This window comes from Parasteatoda tepidariorum, chromosome 11, assembly GCF_982258835.1.
Source record: "Parasteatoda tepidariorum strain Cologne lab strain chromosome 11, Ptep-v5.0, whole genome shotgun sequence".
NCBI classification, from domain to species: domain Eukaryota; kingdom Metazoa; phylum Arthropoda; class Arachnida; order Araneae; family Theridiidae; genus Parasteatoda; species Parasteatoda tepidariorum.
In genome coordinates this window covers 23,936,565-23,957,907 of record NC_141765.1, presented here as the reverse complement: position 1 = coordinate 23,957,907, position 21,343 = coordinate 23,936,565, and the positions used below count along the sequence as shown (strand labels likewise).

Below are 21,343 nucleotides of genomic sequence, written 5' to 3'. Positions count from 1 at the left end.
AATCTTTATTATTGTTACAGACAAAAATGAAAAAAAAATGAATTAATGAATTTAAAGAAAATAATTTTAACTTAGTATAAGAATAAAAACGAACTAATTGAAGGGATAAAATAGCTACAATTAATTGTAAATTATTTATGTAATTTATAAATCAGTTTCAAAAATCTCTTTTTGAATAGATCCATATATTGAAGGATTTAGGACAAAATAGTAATGAGTCACGAGTCATAATATTTTCGATAGTGACCTTCTTATATCCAACTGCGCAAGAGTAATATTTCCAGATAGGTACCAACACGAAACGTACGCAAAAACTGTGGTGCTTTCACCTCAATACCGCTCTCATGAAAGTTATAAATATGTGGCTTATCCTTATTTTATTCCAGTTTCTTCAATTCTCAATTTTTGTGTAATAAAATACAATATTTTTCAATACTTCAGTTGTTATCAATTGTAAATGTTCTTGCTTATTTAATAGAATTCTTGTACTATGATTTTGATTAGACTAAATGTTTTTTTCGTTTCAGGTTGAATCATGTTTTTTGTGGTTTATCAGCATGGAGTTTTCATTTTGTGAATGTTTGTCTGCACTCATGTGTATCATTGATGGTCGCTTTTCTTTGTATTAAAGTTTTAAAATGGTCTCGAGAAGATACCTTATTTGCTGCTTTACTTTTTGCTACACATCCTATTCATACAGAAGCGGTAAGTAATTTTTTTAAGCTAATTTAACTGATGCTAATTTTTATTAAAGGCGTGGCTATAAGAACAATAATTTTAAAAACTAGAATTTCCTGCAAACCTCTACATATGAATGGAAAAATTTTCAAATCGATGGTTTAAATAAAATAAAATACTTCGCTTTTATTAATCAGTTTTATTCAATTTTTAAATTTTTCTTTACCTGAAATGTCATTGCCATATAGTGCAGTAATTTAACCAAACTTTTCCCCATATACGTAATGCATAGAAAATTTGTTTTAAGAGAAAAGTCAAGAAGAAAAAAAAGTATATACTTGTTGATATCTTAACAACATTTATCACTCTCAGTATAATGATTTAATTTAGTTTCAAGATTATTTTACCTCCCTGCCATGGTGAAATCTTTTTATGCTTTATTAGACTCCCATAATGGTGGATATTTCGTAAAATTTCTATAGGGACACTTCTAAGTTGAAATTGATGACGTTATAAACGTACTGGAATCCATTCTGGTTTTGAAAACGGCCTGTAATGTCCTTCCAAGCAGTCACCTATTATTTAGATCCCAAATGTAAAATCTGTAACAATCTTCTCCTTTCTTTGGATTCTAACTTTGTTCGTAAAAACGTGTTAGGGCTTGTCATTTGTAAAGGGACAAAATAGATTTTTTTTGTGAACAAAATAGAAAATTTATAATCATTAGTGAACAAAGTTTCTTTTACTTAAAAAAAAATAAAAAAATAAACATTTTTATGTTGGAGGAGTTTTAAGGAATTCGAATTCTGTTACAGACTACGAATTAGGCCTTTTGAGGAATTGTAGAGATAAAAATTGATATATTTCTTTAAAAATAATAATGGTTAACTTAAGATTACAATTTTTTTGACTGATTTTATAGTATAATTAGAATTACCCAATGTGGGATAAGTACTTGGAACAAAATAAAATTATTACGCATGCAATATCTGCATCGTAAAAAAAAAACCTTTTATAACATTTCTGAAACATTTTTATTTATTCTTTTAAATTCCGCTGTTTTTTATTTCGTTTTTATCCTTTTTTGAAAGGATACCTATTTAATTTATTTTACAGCTGCGTCCAAAATTGCCTCAGAAACGTTAAAAGGACCATATGTTGTATAGTAATAAACGGCAAAAAAACCATTTTATTTACTATTAATATTTTGCAAAATGTTTTACAGAGAATCTCTTAAGTTGGAATTAATGACTATACAAACGTACTAGAAATGTATTGTTGCTATAAAGACTCCCTATAATATCTTTCTGCACAGTAACTATTCTGGATCTCTAGTGTAAAATCTCTTACTATCTTTTTTTTTTGGATGAAAATATATATTGCTTCGTTAGTAACATTTAAGTATTACAACGCTATGTGAAACAACGCTTAAGTGAACAAAATGGAAGACTAAATATTATTAGAGAAGAAAAATTATTTAAAAAATAGGACTATTATGTTAGGAGTTTAAGGAGTTTGGAACCTAAAACAGGCTATAAAGTATTCATTTTTACGAAATTGTAGGGATTAGAACCTATATATTTCTGTAAGAGTAATAAGGGTATATGTTTTTAATCTACAATTAAGTACTTTTTCAAATACTTAATACTTAATTTAAAATCCTTAAAGTAATTTTTTTAAAATTAAGGAAATAATTTAAAAAAAATCGACGCAATTAAAATGATCCAAAACCTTGTACATAAATAAAATCTGTAATGTAAGGAAATGTTTCAAAATATTCCAGAAACATTTTATTTATTTCTTAAACCTTAAAGATTGCAATTATTTTCCTTCATACTTCAAACCTCTTTAATTTACATTGCAAATCCTCTAATAGTGTTTTTTAAACATTGCGAATATATTTTGTTCTACAATAACAAGTTTAAGGTTAACACTTAATGGCACTACCTATACACTAAATAGTAAATCAATATATAGTAAGTAAATACTGAACAATTTTGATCATTAGATAATATCATGCAGTATTACTTAAATGATCTTACACCTTAAAACAATCCTTTTTTTTTGTCTGGAATAGGACTATACAGTCATAAGTAGCCATAAGGCAAAAAATGCCAGTAAAGAAAAGAAAAACAAGTATTTACAAATCAATATTTCAACCTACATATACATACAATTACATTAATATGTAACGGCATTTTTTTTGCTTGTTTGCGTGCCATCAATTAGCAAAAGCAAAATTTCTAACTGTATTTTCTCAAACTAAAAAACATAAAAACTGCCATTTGCTACTAAATTACACCACATTACTATTTTTGAGTACATAAAAACTGTGCTACGTTTTAGGATGCAAAAAACATTTTTGAAACATAAATTTGACTATTTTTGCTTGAGATTTTTATATAAGACATAGAATTGTATGTCATAGTTTTAAGTTTCAATTACATATAACAGATGTGTAATCAAAGTAAGGCAATCCTCCAAAAATCTGTCACGACTTAGGTATATATAACTTGGTATATGTTTTAAAAACTAATTTCTCTTAATGTTACGCCTTATTGAATAAAAAATTTAAAATGTTGAAGAAAATAATATAATACAGCTTAAAGTGTTAGGTCACATCAATGTAAGATGTTCATCTAAAAGAACTACAACTGAATTTCTTATTTTTTTAACTTAGAAAATTTTTTTTCTACTGAATACTTTTACGTGACACCAAGCATTTAGTTCTAATATGTTATAGATAAGGATTAAGATTTCATGTTAAAAATAGAGATTATAAGAATGAGGTCATGATAAAAGTTTCTAGCGGATCATTAATTTAACTTTGCAAAGCCTGTCTTCACCTTATTTGATGCTGTGATTCTAGTGAAATGAATCTTGAATAAAGGGAAAAAAATCCCACATTTTGGAAACTTTATTTCAATATGAAAAGTAGATAGTTTATCTACACGTAAAAAAAAAATTCTTTAAAATTACCGTACTGTATGGTAATGATATTTCTAATAAAAAGTACTTAGTTCTTGTTGATAAAACCAAAATCTATGGTATTTAATACATTTATTTAGTAATTTTTCCATTCATATGGAAACGATTAACCAGTAATTTTTTTTATCGAAATTATTGTTCTTATTACCGCACATTTAGTAAAAAATACAAAACTGAAAAATAAATTTAACAGAAGTGGTTTTTATAACACGCTCTAAGGCATTATGAAAAAATTACCAAGTCTTACCACATTTTGCAAAATTTTAGAGCATGTTATTCAGCCATATTTTATTGTTGATTTTACCAAAATTAGTACCAAAGCGCTTCGGCATTAACTACGGTGCGCTTCGGTGCTTCCAGAGAGCCAGAAACGTTGTAAAATTTACTATATTCTGATTGTTTTGACCATACTTTTTTCTCAGAGGCCGGGATAGCCTGGTTGGTAGGGCCCTGGGCCCATGTCCAAGAGGTCGTGGGTTTGATCCCCACTTACCGAAGAATCCCCGTGTAGTAAATGGTGACTGATGCACGTTAAATCTGTCGAGTTGCAAATTCCTCCATGTTCCCATAACAAATCAATAACTCTGGGGATACTAATCCAGGAGTTTTCTGGATTGGTTCAAAATTACAAGGCTACGGAGTTGAACATTATTAGTCGTAAACCCAAAATTGGGTCAACTGTTCAACGACGGATATAGTATAATATAATATAATATAATATAATATAATATAATATAATATAATATAATATAATATAATATAATATAATATAATATAATATAATGTAATGTAATGTAATGTAATGTAATGTAACGTAACGTAACGTAACGTAACGTAACGCAACGCAACGCAACGCAACGTAACGTAGCATAGCATAGCATAGCATAGCATAGCATAGCATAACATAACATAACATAACATAACATAACATAACATAACATAACATAACATAACATAGCATAGCATAGCATAGCATAGCATAGCATAGCATAACATAACATAACATAACATAACATAACATAACATAACATAATATAATACTTTTTTCTCAGTGCATTAAAAAATAATTCTATGAGTGTAATTAAAACAGATACATGCGCATTAAATGATATGGAATGGTAATACTTAAAGTTCAACCATTTAAAAATTTTTTGTTACCTACTTCCTTCATCTCAATTAACCCCTCAAACTTGAAATCTAATATTCTTTCTTAAACTGTGGGATATTTATTATTTTTCGAGATAATATTGAGTAAAAAGTGAAATATATTTCGTTAATACGAGAACAGTAAATATTAATTTTAATATTTTATGTTTGAATTTTACCATCTTTTTCAATTGAAAAACCATTTCAATTGACAGTACTTTAACAAAAAAGATAATATTTAAATATGTGAGACAATTGCGTATAGAAAAAGAAACTATATACATTTAATATAAGTAATTCTACGAGTCTAAAAGATCCCCTAGTGAATATCCTCCTAAATAAACTTTGAGAATTAACAAAAATAGTTTTTAGTTTTTTAAAATAAAAAAGAAATATGTGCGTAAACAGCTTGTAATAAATTTTGAATAGCATTTTAATAAATAATAAAAGAAATTTCAATGGGAATAATTACCTTATACATAAAAAAATTTCTTTAAGGATTGGTTTATGAGAGACATGAGTAAAATTTTTAGAAGTTATTTTCGACGAAGAAAAATGTTAAAAAAGAATCAAACTCTTAAAGCTCTTAAAAATATATTTAAATTTATATTTCTTTGGATATTTTAATAGAAGGAATAGATGGTTTGTAAATTTATGTTTAAAAGTAAATAAATGAATAAAAGATAAGTATAGTTATATAGTAAGAGAATGAATAATAAAATATAAGTGTTAACGTGCTAAAGTAAGGAAAATAAAAATCATGCATCAGAGTTTTTTACGTTTTTGTTCTGAGCTAAAATAAATTACTAAAATGCTTTAATTTTAGTCAAGTTCTTATCATCTACCATGAATAACAGATTTCTATAAGAAATTATTAGATGTTCGTGGATAAAAATATTGCTTTTTTTCTAAACCTAATAGAACAAAACTGTCTGAAATTAAATTAAAAAATACGACTTCTTCAAAACTCGATTTCTCAGGTACTATCCGACCGATATCACTCAAATTTTGCAGTTTTGTATTTTGCCATTTAAAATTGCAGTATTGCTGCTACCCCTAAATATTAAGGGTCAGAAATCTGAATTCCTCGAAAAAAAGATATGTTTATTACTAAAAGATATGTTAGAGAAAGTATAGTGTTACGTCTAATTTCGTAACTCAAAATATCGCCTACAATAATTACTAAGCATAGAGGTCTCTTTTACAAACCAGTTAGTCCAAGAACGTAAAGATCCGATCATTAGATAAAAAGCTGTTCAGTGTTATCAGTTTATTTTTTGCGCACTGTACATAATTATAATATAATTACAGAAAATTCTTGTATTTTTGTATTTTGAGTCCCATGGTTCTACTTAGAATCGAATCTTTCGAAAGTTGATATGGTACATACTAAAATATAGTAACATTTCAAAAACTTGTAAATATTGACATACGGTTCAAAAAATAATTTATAGATGAGGAAATAGCACTTTTTATGAACTCCGTATGTTTCCACATTGGGCACAAACTTTTGCTAATACTAAATATTATAAAACTCAAAAGTTATTTGTCCCTTATTTTTCTTAAAAAAAAAAAGGTTGATTAATGAACTAACCTATTTTATTTTTATTAAAAAAAATGTAAGTCCAGCTGCTCAACAATAAAACGTTTTCCTTTTTTATCTATGCTTTAATCTAAAAATAGTCTTCTCTTAGTTATTTACTTTATCCTGTAAGCAGCTTTAAATGCAATTAGGAAAAGGTGATTTTTTTATATCCATAAAAAGCTTTGTGCATAGCTATTAAAGATAAATAACCCTTTAAAGACATCCTATCGGGGCGAAGCTGAGATTTTTTTTCCGAATGAGTAACATTTAATTATGGCAGAAAAATGATTAAATAGAATATAAAGATAACTTAAAAGTTATTAATCTAAAAGTAAATGAAAATACAATTAGGTAGAGAGGAAAAGAAAAAAATAGACATGGCAAACTTCCAAATAAAGAAAATTAATTAACAGAAGAAAATTAAAAGATATTAAGTTACAACTCCTTTAATACATTGTTTTAGTGTTGATAGCCTGTTAAATTTACAGCTTTATCGCTTTCATCAATATTTATGAGATTTCCAAACTAAATTATAGCTGGCATATTATAAAAGATATTTCATACGTGCGCACGCTGAATAATGCTAGTAGAAACGAAATTTGGTAAAAAAAAAACCACCAACCGCAGTCTCTAAAGTATGGGGGAGAGAATGCTACAACGATTTTTGCCAGTACATTATTTTATCCACAACCAGCGTTGAACAGTCGATCCAATTATGGCTATCAATGTAACTTTTTAATTGTAACTTGAAACACACCCAGAAGACAAGCAAACTCTTGAATCAAGCATTGGGACAAGATAGGACTTTTTAATGGAACTAATCCGCATTTGCAATATACGGTGAGGAAAACCACGAAAACCTTCCACTAGTGTATACGCATACATATATCGCCAGTGTATACACACACACACACACGGTTTGTGCATATAACTTTAAAAAGATGCATAAACATCCTCATTAAAATTTTGTTATAATAAAAACATGGGGCTGTTTAGAATGATAAATAATTTCATTTTTCACTTTTTTATTGTAATTTGATTAATATAACAATATACTGAGCGGAAGTTTTTCTACACTACATATACGCAGAATGATTTAGAACTGCGGTTACTGAATTGAAGGATATGAAGGAATATGATAAATAAAAGTTGAGAAATTCGTAGCATTCCCTGTCCGGGAATGTCATCAAATGTGGCACCTCCTCATTATGACCTAGACTGACATTCGCAATCGAAACGGTACTTTTATTTATCTCAAATATCTTGATTTTATATTTTATAATGCTAAGTATCAAAAGTTTCAACCAAATATGCTTAAAAAAAGACGTCTTTTTGAAAAGTAATAATTTGACCGCTAATTTGAGAGCTCACCAAGGTGTAATCTTTACGGTGTGCGCCTAATCTTTAAATTACAATAAAATAGCTAATTAAGAGCCTTTTTCATAGTAATATTCACCAGAATTCACTAGAATATGTAAAAATAACATTGAATTAAGACATTTTTTCGCACTATGACAGTTCCAGACATGACTTACTATACAATTCTCAATAAAACTTATGCTATGTTTTGCCTCTCTCCTCATTGTTTGTAATTGTAAGTATCTATATCGAGGGTAACCACAGCATTTCTTTCAAAGTCTTCAAGTAAGGCTATAAAAGTGGTGTCTAGATATGGTAGTGTGGTTTTTCGCAAAGAACCCTTACAGAGCCACCACGAGAAGAATTGAGGAATCAGCGCTCCTATTTAAAAAATGGTACTGGTGAAGTTAATTACAAAATTGCGAAGCATTATCTAATAGACACCTGTGGATCGTAATACAAATAAAAGAATACTAAAACCGCATCGGAAGGTTTGCAGTTCGAGGTGACGAAAAATTCAAAGGAAAGGAAAAACAATTTTAGTATCAAGATACGCTTAGTTTTCATGTACAGAGTTTTCTTGTGAGTTTTGTTGTACCACAATTTAAATCGTCTCTTAAATGATTGCTGAAATGATACACTGGTCTTATGAAGAAGGTGTGATGTTAAATGACACAAGACCCGGAATCGGTAATTCTGCGATCAACGGACACCACGTTGTACAATTTTGGAACGTATAATAACTATATATTATTTGGACTGATTTTAAAACAAAACCCTACAATATTCCCAAAAGTTAGTTTATATATATATTTCCTTCATAATAATTATTATCTTTTATACAAATATAAGTATCTCGAAATGATAGAATTGTTCTGAGAAATTATATATTTTATAAACATTCAATTAAACATTTTTGTTTGTATTTTCAGGTTTCTAGCGCTGTTGGAAGAGCGGAGGTTTTGTCTGCATTTTTCTTCCTCACATCTTTACTGACATTTATAAAGTGAGTATCGTATAGCGACAGTCAAATGATAAATGATTGCAGATGTATAATGATTGCAGTATAAATGTTTGCAGATGAATGAAATAGTCCTAAGAATTCATACATTCATTAGCAGAATCTTCTCGAAAATACAGCTATTTCTAGCTCTCAATTATATCTCAAATAACAGCTGATTACATCAAAACACATCATTTAAGTATTTCAGGAAAAAAATGTCAAAAACTGAAATGAAAAATGTCTTCTCCATTTTTGTAGGGTAGTATATAACAAGTTATTTTCTACCTAAATTATGATAGAATTACTCAAATTTACTAATTAAAGTATTTATTTAGGGTTATTTAGCTTCACAGGAAAAGAATTATTACAAAATTACACAAATATTTACAAATTTGTAACAATATTATTAAAATACTATATAAATTATAATTATAATATTATATAAATTATAATATAATTATATAAGTTATTATATAATTATATAAATTATAATATAATTACATAAATTATATTCATTAGTGTTAATTTTCTCCTCACTCTGATTAATAGTGCAACTTAAAAATAATAATTTTGGATAATAAAAATATTTGTTAAAGTAAAAGTTGTTTGGGCAAAGAATAAGAATTGTTAACATCATCTACCTTTCATACGCTTTTTTCATATTTTAACACCACCCCTTGATTAATTACAAAAATGAAATTTCGATGAAAATTTTGGGATTCAAGGTATCAACTAATATTTTTACATAGAATAAATTGTATGAGGGTATAGAGAATTTAGTTATTTGATGAAAATATGTTAACTTACGTAGCGAGTTTAATAAATTTTTATTAGAAATGCAATTATTTTGTAAAATGAAGAAAGAAGTTTAAAGGTGTTGTCTTCGAAAGCATTTACAATCATATATTTTAGAAGAAACAAATTAAAACTTTCTTGAAAAGTTATGCATTTAGTAATCGATTTCTGCGGAATAATTTGTGAACCATATTATGTTTTGTTCATTCAGTAAGCAGAAAAAAATAATACATACTTTATAAAAGAAGATATTATTGTAGACACATTTTCAGCATAGTTTTCCAATTTTCGACTGTTTATTTGAATGCAATAAATCTTTTTGAGAACTGTTTTACATCACTAGATTACAAGATTTACAAAGCCGTAAATATCATTTTTTTTTACATTTAAAAGTATGCTTGAACAAGAGAAAGAAGTATAGTCAAAACAACTAGATTATGGAAAACTTAAAAATGTTTCGGGCTCTATGGTAACTCCAATAAGCTCCGTAATTTTTACCGAAGTGCTTTGGTAATGAATTTTGCAAAATACACAATAAAACATAGCTTTACAATAGGAGTCAAAATTTGGTAAATTGGTAAAATATTGTAACTTTATCATGATACCTTAGCATAGAATAAAAACCATTTATTCAGTCAAATTTACTGTATTTTTGCTAAATGTCAGGTAGCAAAGAAAAATATAATTCTTAAGATCAGAATTCTCGGTAAACCGTTAACATATGAACGGAAAAATTTCCAAATTAATAGTTTAATTACCGTATATTTTGGTTCATTATATCAGGTTTATATTTTTTACCAGAAATGTCATTACCATAGAGTGCAGTAGTTTTACCAGAATTTTTCGTGAACATATTACTCACACCTACACCTTTATTTGAACACATTTCTTACATTTTAAGCACAATTAAACATATTTTTTTTTACGCATTATATTTTAATATATCTTATTTTAATATATTTCTTTTATCTAAATGTTCAATTAAATATTAATAGTTTTTTCACTTTCACTAATATTTAAAGACTTCAGACTTAATATTATATAAATTTATGAGTAATGCATTCTTAATAGAAAAAAAAATATTAAATTAGGTTTTTCTATTGCTTTTATTCTTTTTCTGACTATATGAAATAATGACAAAAATTTTTGTTTTCATTAAGGTGCATGTATTCTTGTCTCTTGCAACAAAACAAACATAACTATAATTGTTATAACTATTACTTCAATTCATGCAAATTTAATAAAAAATGTATACAGTGAATTAAGTAAAAATTTCCTTCAAATCAAGATTTTTTTTTAATACTAACAATATAAATTTATAACTAACAAAATAATTTTCTTAAATATGCACGTTCCTTTTTCTTGCATCTAAGCATTTATGTATTTATTGTTAATTATGAAACTATTACTTTTACATACAAATTTAATTGAAAAAAACTATTAATATAGTTAAAATTTCAAATTTTTGAAAGACAAAAAGTGAGTAGAGATTATTTAAACATTTTATAAACTAAATAATATTTATTCCTTTTATTTTTCGAAGCAATAATGCAAAAGTGAGAATTATTTTTACTCTAATGAATTTATTTCATTTTATTCTATTTTTTCTTTCTTTGTGTTTACATTATTATAGAAATTTTTTTTTACCGACGTCAAAAAAAATCACGTGAAAAATAATTATTGAAGTGTTCTTTATTATATTTATCACGAAAGCTTAGAACTTTCTTTGATTTAAAAGTAATTGTTTTATTATTTACAGTGGCTTTAATAAAGCATATAAAGATTTTAAGTATTATTTTTGTTTTAGTTTTATCACAGTTTTACGATTTTCTTTATCTATTGAACTTAAATTATTGGTTTCAAAATTTTAATATATATATATATATATATATATATATATATATATATATATATATATATATATATATATATATATATATATATATATATATATATATATATATATATATATATATATATATATATATATATATATATATATATATATATATATATATATATATATATATATATATATATATATATATGTATATATATATATATATATATATGTATATATGTATACATATATATATATACATATATATATATACATATATATATATATATATATATATATATATATATATATATATATATATATATATATATATATATATATATATATATATATATATATATATATATATATATAACTCAAAAGAAGGGGCAAGTAACTAGTTTCATAATTCGCCTGGAGTATACAAGAAAAATAGATTTGATTCCTTCTCATTTATAGTGCGTATTTTTTTAAATTTATTTTTCTTTGCGAATCTTTTATTTTTTGCATGGATTTTTAAAACAAAGTGTCTCAACGTTTTCAATTTAATAAACACGCTGCTCCAAAATGTATCAAACGAATTCAGAGGGGTAATACAAGGCTTCAAGAGGATTTCATCAATTTGATTTTGTTGGTCGAAGACATATCATAGATCTTGGAACCGTAAACTGCAATTAAATGATGAAAATAACGAAGAACACACGTAGGCTGTGAATCTAGAGAAATGTTATTTCTACCGCGTTTGAAGACATCAAAAGCACCTCTAAATATATAAATGTGTCCAGGAATTATTTTTACAACGTTGTAGATTATGTAACTTATTATTATAAAACATTTATGTCAGCGAGCACCAATTCGAATAACTCTCATAATGATTAATCAAGTAAACCTTTTAGAAGTTAGCAAGTTTGTAGTGTTTCTTTAATTGTTTTCTGGTGAGGCTTTTAAACCTGCATTAATTCTTCACAATTTTCTACTGTAAGTTTTCGTCCTTTTTATATATTTTATCTCTCAACTGAATCTGTAGGTCAAATTTTGGAGTACCCTTTGTAAGTTTAGAGTCCTTATAAAAAGTTCTATAAAGAACTGCACGCATAACCTGTCAATAATTATTGCGTAAATGGTTAAAAAATGATAGGTTTTGACCTATGATACATTCGTTAATAAGATCGAGGTTTGGACAAACGAGTAAAAAAGAAAATTAAAAAGACGTTTATTTGTCTACTGAGACTGACTTGTATTCTTCTTTAAATATCATCCAGAAATAAACAGATTTATTATTTGACTATTACGATAGCAAATGAAGCATTAAAATTTTAAATTACTTTTAACCATCTTCTGCTACTTCATTAGCAATTGGTCAAAATTTAGAAACGATTTTTGCCTTTTTTTCTTCTCTTAACAACTATTTTGCGACTTCTCTTATGCGTATTTTTTTACATTATATATATGATGTAAAATATATATGATGAATGGCTATAAGAAAACATCCCGTGTTTATTAACCCTTTGACGCAGATGGAGCACCGGTGTTCCTTATATATATATTTTTTTTCAGACCCTCTGATTACAAGCAAAAATATATTTTGGTGATTTTTGATTACTAAAATAGACTCATAGTTACTAAAAAATTATGTTAGATTGTCAAAATTACATTTGTGCTATTATATAAAGTACAAAAAAGTAGTTTGAATTTTTTTTTCATTCATATTCAAAAATTTATTAATAAGTAATTTTGTAAATAATGAATAACTATGTCTCTTAGATCTTAGTAGCTGCAAATGAGTGCCAATTTGAAGCATTATTGTTTGGAAGTGAATCGCGTTAGAAGACGCAGAACAAGATACAGGTGTTTCATCCTGTATTTCATAACTATAAATTATTAAAATAATAAATATAACAGTTTTCACTTATTTTGACCTAATATAATACAAAGTAAGGAAAAAAGTATGAAAAATATGTTTAATAAAATTTCTGCGTCAAAGGGATTACAATAAAAGGGAAACATCTATCTCTTTCATTTTTATTTACTATATAACAGGGGTGGACAAACTCCTTGATAACAGAGCCATTTTTCGAAACTTGAAATTTTTCACGAGCCGCAATTAAATACGTATTTAAAAGGTATGCAAAAAAGGTATTAAATTTTTTTTACATAAATTATATTTATTGAAAACATACAAGTAAAAGTACAAAATATGTGTACTGAATTTAAATAATTAACACATTTATTTCACTTCTCTTGACAATTCTTTAAAATTTAGTGAATAATTGGTGACAGCACTTCTCAGTAATTCTTTGAGATGATGGTCAGTTTATACTGATCGGTGATCTTCACGAATTTTAAAGAAGAATAAAATGATTCACATAAGTACGTCGTCCCGAATATTGAAATAATTCGACAAGCAGCCTTTTTTAATTCAGGACACTTTCTGTTAAAAATTTCCAAAATTCAGCAATCGACGTCGACTTATATTTTAATTGTAGAGCTTGATCTTCTTGCATCTCTATTAATTCTAATTCTCCCGATGCTTTTTGTCTCATAGTTATATTGGAAAAGAAAAGCTCACCTTGAATTCAACAACATTGCACTTAGTCTTACATATTTTTTCTCAGTAATTTAAAAGACATTTTGAAACACATACGGAACGATAATAATTTTTCAAAATATAATAGCACAAAAATGAAAAGGGAACTCGGGCACATTTATCGAGAGCCACAAATAATCCTTCAAGAGCTGCATGTGGCTCGCGAGCACCCCTGCTATGTATAATATATATATATATATATATATATATATATATATATATATATATATATATATATATATATATACATTTAATAACTAAATAACAAACTAACTAACAACATTTAATAACTAACTAACAAACATTTTAATAACTAAATCAACTTCATATTAGAAAGACATCCACTTTCGACGAAAACTACCTCACAGTAGATATTTCTAAATGTTTAAGTGCTATTAAAGTTTCAGATTGGGGGAAATGACTGCGCGACAAAATCCTCACTAGTGACTTCATTAAAATTCTTTCTATTTTTCCTTGTACGTATTTTGGAGACGCAAATTCCAGTGAGAACCTTTACACCATTCCAAAATTCCTCTTTCTCATCCCCCATCACAGTAAGAGAGTTTGTTTAATTAGGGAAATGCAGTCCTAGTGTAGTAGGATGGCGTCCTTTAAATAACGCGCTTTAGAGGTGTGTCAAATAGAGCGACCGAGCCACGACCTGGTGCATGTAATAGTCGTTGTCACCCTTGCTACATAATGTAATACCCGTCTTCCACGAACATGCCACCTTGCTTCAACCCTTACTCACAATACCCTTATTGCATAGAATAGTGTTTGTTACCGGTTGTGTTAACATTGTGGCATCTAATTATTCGCTATCTTACTCTGCTTAGAATAATGCTCTAAAGTTGCCCGATGATATTAGTTAATAGAATTTATTTAGTACGAATTGCGTTTGCTTAGTCCTTGATTATGAACATTGGATAGAGAAAAGAAGTTTGTGTGGTAAGATATTGCGTTGTCTGTAAATTAACTCCCGATCTAAGATATCATTTATAAAAATATTTAGGCAATACGTTTCAAATTCATATTTAGTAATTCACCATCGTAATGTATTATAATTACATCACCCTATAATAATGGAAAAGACACTTCGAGTTTTTTGGCATTTCTTTTCAAATTTCTCATGAAATACTTGAATAATTATTTTATAACTTCAGAGGTGTTAGATTTGTCACACGTATCAATAAAGGTTTAAGATTTCAGAGGTTTGGGAGACAGGCAATACATTACGAACGAAAAAGGGTGTCTTTGAGCATCTAATGTCAAACATTGAATAAGAATATGAAGTTTGCAAATTAGTTTGTTAAAAGATTGTTTTGTCACAAATTAAATTGAGGTTTAAGATATCTTTTGCAGAAATAATTGGGTTGTGGCGTTTTAATTCCAGGTTTATAACTTTATTATTGTAATTCAATATCATTAAATGAGCCATTGTTTAAGTAGATTAAGTACATTTGTAGATACAAATTCGTTTATTTGTTTCCTTTTCATACGATTTTAATAATCATTGCTGTAATTTGATGATTAATAAAATTATAATGTTAAAAATAATATCCAAATATATTAATCATTGGTAATATTTTTAAATGCCTTTGAACACTAACTTTGGAAAGCTTCAGACTTAAACCACTTTCCAAATGAACTTAATCTAATTTCAAAAATAACGGTACAAATAATATTACAACTTCCTCTTAATATATCAACAATCTAAAACGCTAATCAATTTATATGCTTTGGAAAAAAGGACTTAAATATGAAATTAAAGAGAAAAAAACAATATTAACTATTTCTGCTTTTTTACTTTGGAGGAATTAAGGGATAAACAAAAGCTGCTCGTAATTTATTTATCTCTTAAAATGTTGACTATAAAATGTTACAAATATTTATATATTTCGTATGAGTCAATGCGAAAATTGATAGTTTTTACAATAATATACTATTCAATTTAAAATAAAGAATGTGTACTTGAGTAATTCTTTAAAGTGCCACTACGATAGTTTTTTGATATTTCACAATTCTGACTTCAATTTCTAAGCTGAGCTTAAATGTCATGGCAACTAAGTTTTACGAATCAATGGCTTTATCAATACCTGCATTAGAACTGAAAAAATTAATCACTGTAAATAAAAATCAATTACTTGGATTTCCAAGAGCTTTAATTAAATTCTTGAGGATTTGCAGGCCGCATTTTAGTATTGCTAATAAGCTAGTGGTACTAATTAGTTAACTTAATTATGGTAAGGTCCTCAAACCATTACAATTAAGTGCTACTCTGAGAAAATAATATGGTCGAAACTACTATATTATGGTAAAATTTACCGTTATTCTGGACTTATAGGAACACCAAAAAGTTCAGTAACTGATAATGGTTTCTGTAAAATTAGCAATAATGTGGTTTTAATATATGTGATGAAATTTGGTAAATGAGATATGAGATAAAAATCATTTATTCGGTAAAATTTCCTTTTAGGCTCTTTTTTTTACTTTTCTAAATTTGTGGTGATTAAAACTATAATTTTTAAAACCAGAATTTTCTGTACACCGTTACCATATGTATGGAAAAATTACCAAATAAATAGTTTAAATACTGTATATTTTGACTTTAATAACGAAAATCATGAGTTTTTTTCAAGCAAAAAATCTCACTACCATGAGGTAATTTTAATATAATTTTACGTAAAAATCCGATCATATTAAATAAAAAGTTATTAAGCTTGTTCACTTCTTATTTTGAATTCTGTACAAATATGTCCTATGCTAAAATCCCAATAAGTAATTGGATTATCGTATTAAGTGCACAGCCTAAAAAAAACCGTACAGACAACTGTATCATACTTAGCCCAAATAATATTTTAAATGTTTGAGCTCTTAGTTCCATGCAAAGCACTAAAATTGTGTACTAATAACTAATTATAAGAAATAGTCTAGATTCTAAATTGTAAATATTTTTCTTTCTACAATAAAAATACAATTAATACGAATTTCAATTAAAGACATTTTCAAAATATATAAAATAATAGTAATGATCAAAGAGAAAGAAAAATGCTGTTCAATTGGGGGATAAGAAAATAAAATTTTCAGCAACAGTGCTGCGCAAAAGACGTTAGCCAATATATTGTTATTTAAAATTAATTTCAATAACAAAATAAAATAAACATTATTAGTAATTCAAAACTGCTATGCTTTCAATACAGTACAGTTTTCGTATGCATCTTATTAACGTCTTATGACTGTTTTTAAATCTATAAGAATAAATAGTCAAAAGCTAAAATAAAATATGAAAAAGTACAAGCTGGAGACTTTTGCAGGCCACTTTAGATGCAAACCATTTTTTTTGGAGAAGAAAAACTTTAGAAACTTCAGTTATGTTATTCAAATTTTTTTACTTTGTTTGCCCATGTATTATAATCTTCGATTTAGGGAGGGTAATTTCAAAACATTTAACAACGCGATATAAATTCTGCATCTCTTTTTTTTTAATTATTTACTTTTATTTTCATTTTCAGGAGCACAAAAGCCAATGAAGTGATAATTAAAAGAATGCTATGGCTGTTATTAAGCATGCTATGTTCTGGGATAGCTCTTTTAGCTAAAGAACAGGGAATAACCGTCCTAACAGTTTGCATGGCATGGAGAATACTTCAATTAATGGGAAATTATAGGTAGGAAACATTCTTTTTAAACAATATATAAGTAATTTTATGTGTTTTCTTATGCATTTTGAAGTTAATAGACGTTTAATTTAGTAAAGTAGGTAACACTAATAGTTGGATAAAGTGGATTGAATAAATAAATTAAAAACTATATTTCTCAATGACTCAGTGTACAACTTATTTATTAATTTTTATAATTGATGTTGAACATCCCATTCATTCATCTCTGATTTGAGGCTATGTAAATATTTAACTGCAAGGCCTAATAACTTTGAAACCGGCCCAAGAGAGAAGAATTGGAGAAACAAAATTACCTGAGTGAAGCGTAGTTGCTTTAAATGGGGAAGGAAATATCGAAACCCTCCCAGGTTTAGCCAGACTGCAAGAGGACTTTAACTCGTGATCCTACTACCAATCGAGAAATTTTTCATCAGCACCGAGATTGGAGTGAGACGAGAGGAGTAAACGTAGTAGCTACATTTTTTAATATATTTTTTTTCTTATAACCGGCATTTAACAGCACCCCAATTACAAATTTATGACTATCAATATTCACTTCCATAGCAATGTAACTTTGACCCCAATACAGAAGACAAGGGAACTCCTGAATAAGGCACTGGGACAAACTAGCCTTCGTGCAGGAATCATTGATGGAACTAACCTGCAGTGTTACAGTAGAACCATGAAAACCTCTCGTGGTTAGCCCGACGTAAAGGGGATTCTAACTCAAGATACGTCTACTATTGAGAATATTTTAAACCAGTAATGTGGCCAGTACGAGCCAGGATTAGAATTTGAATCAACCAGCCATGGCTTTGATTCGAACCCGTGTAACCAAATTAAGAGGCAAAGGCTCTATTCCCTGATTCACCACGGCTCTCAAATTTTTATGATTAAAAAAAATTAACTTAGAAAATTTAACTCTGTCATTGAAAGACCAGTGCTCTATTATCCTGGCTTTTACATTTTCGTAAAATTGACTTTTAGCTCTCAGCATGAAAGTATATGGTAATATCAGCTCATAATCAACTAAATAACTAAACAATGTTTACACCGTAGACGTGTAATTTTAAATCGTCTAGAAAAAAAAACTGTGAGATAATACAGATTAGGAATGGAATCCGAAACGCAAGAGTAGTCTAAGTGATAAGACTGTCTTATCAAACACATAAAGCTTTGAGTAGGAAATTAATGTGTTGCCGTCTGGATAAGAGCCAAGTCTACTTTCACTATACCTTCCTAGATTTGTGCACAAAATAAAAACAACCAATCAAAATATAGGAGCACAGATTTAAAAGCATGATGGGACTCGTATTCTTTTAATTTCGCTTATTTACTCTCTTCCCTTTTCTATATAAAAACATTTAAAAATATTCACACAAACTTATATATTCTAACACAATTATCTACTGAAAAAAGATGTTTAGCAAAATAAATCTTTTCAGTTTAATAATTTTAAATTTTAGTTTAAAATAAGAAGTATTTTTCTTCTAAATAATGAAAGTAAAAAAATAATACTTAATATTTTATACATTAAATTTTGTAACTCCTTTTTCATCTATTGAAACTTCGTGGTCAAATTAATAATTGTATTCATCAGCTTGATGTTTTTATTTATTTGTAAAGTGTGTCAAAAAATGGACCACCCTAAATAACTTTTGATCCAATGATCGGATCTTTACGTTCTAGGACTCAATCTCAAATGAAAAAAATTTTATACCTTACAATTCAAAACTTTTTCGACTATTATTAAATAACATTAGAAATAATAATAAATATTTAATAAAATTTATTTTTTGTAAAGAATTATATTTGGACAAATGAATTTTATAATTAATTGCGTGTAAACATTTTCAATTCGCTTTAAAAGTTCTCGAGATACGGCGAAATACACAAAACGTAAAATTAACATTAAATGGTCCAAATTTTGGATAGCTCTCCTGAACAAGCTATATGGACCATATTTACTAGATTGCGGATACCCCGTATGTTTTGGGGATCAGAAATTGGAGTCCATCAAAAAAAGAAATATTTTTATTCAGGGAAAGAACGTTTTTGTTTCTGATTTCGTAACTTAAAATATCGTCAGAGCTTCTTAATTAGCATATTTGGGGTCACCCTCTCGAACTATTGCTGCTTTCACTTAATACTGCTTTCACTTAATACGAACTATTGAAAGTGAGTTCTAAGACGTGAAGATCCGATCATTAGTTCAAAAGTTATTCAGTGAGGTCCATTTCTTGAGGTGCTGCACATGGTATTTGATGTGCTGTCAAACCCCAATATTACGAACTCGAAAGAAACACTAAATATTTCATGATTCCAGACAATGAATATTTTATTCGCATATTATATATATTTAATAATTTTGTACAAAAAAAAATACTGTGCTGACATTTTCAAACCTTGTAAAACATGAATTTAAAAAAATGTCTCTTCAAATTATGACAGTATCTTTGCTTTATCATTTAATTTTACGTTTCACTGAAATTATACTGTTTAGTAATTTTCCTCTTCTGATATATTTACGATCTCTTTTAATATTTTTGGTTCCTGCTAATCACCACATAGTGCAACAATATTTGCTATTCTTAACTGTACACATATTTTCCACATCTACTTCTTGAGAAATAAGAGATGAAGACTACTTTCCAATAAGGAAGTTTCCTAACATAGTTCATAACATCATTCAAGAATACGTTTTAAAGAATTGAAGTTCAAAAATATAATTTCAAATTCGTCAGAGATTAAGAAAACAAGCGATTTTATTGATCAAAAATATTTCGCGAAATGAAAGGTCGCTGAGAAATAATATGGCAAAAAGACGTTTTTATTTCAATTTATCAATATAGTATTATCAATATAGCAAATGCGTAGGGAATTCAGATCTTTTCATAACATCAAAAAATACACTGTTAGAAATTTCTAGGAAAAAATGGTTAAATAACAATTTAGTGAATGATTATTTTACCATATTTAAACAAAACAGCCAAATAACCATAAATAAAATGGTATTCAAACTGTTTATTAACTGCTTTCACCTAATACGGTAAAACAACCAGAATCTTATCTCACCAACTAGAACCACCCAATGAAGCTACTTAATTCTTAGCAACTGAGTACATATCATAGCCGAGCGGGGTTATCTGTCAATATCATGACCTGCGAAACTGGAATTCGAGCCCTAGTGTTGACACCATAATATTTCCTCCATTCCCTTCAACACATGAAGAATTTCCAGTGTCCGGCACTTTCCAATGTCTATTACCTTACGGAATACCGAGCTCCCATGTCTAGTTAAATAATTAATTATTTTTTACTTTTATGAAAAACGCTGGCTGTAAATGGTTAAGAAACTGTATAGTTTTGTATTCATGGTTTTATAACTGTACTTTTTGTAACTGTTTTCGAAACCATAAGGGAAAAAAAATGGTCTTTGCCATAATTTATAATCGGATGGACAGACAGCTGCCAGTTATTTTACCATAATTTTAAAATGAAAATTTTAACTGTGTACGTGTTATCGAAGTTCGTGAAATCGAGTTAAGTTACTGCTCAATCTTTTTGTGACCTAATTTTTTAATGATATAATGCACCATCTGATAAAAGCAATCAACAAAAAGTAAAACATTCAATCAACTGCAAGTTGTCTGTCAGAGGGTAAGGTAGGTAAACGCTCCACAATTTAGTATCCAACTGCATG

General features: G+C 27.6%; 1 protein-coding gene across 1 annotated transcript in view; it reads left to right on the top strand.

Moving 5' to 3' along the window:
- Positions 1 to 21,343, top strand: part of LOC107452602 (protein O-mannosyl-transferase TMTC1) — a 188,641-nt gene that overhangs the window by 60,034 nt on the left and 107,264 nt on the right. Inside the window, exons 2-4 of the mRNA XM_043054161.3 lie at positions 528 to 705; positions 8,689 to 8,762; positions 17,494 to 17,649. Coding sequence (XP_042910095.2) covers positions 528 to 705; positions 8,689 to 8,762; positions 17,494 to 17,649 — 408 coding nt within the window. The remainder of the gene's footprint in view (positions 1 to 527; positions 706 to 8,688; positions 8,763 to 17,493; positions 17,650 to 21,343) is intronic.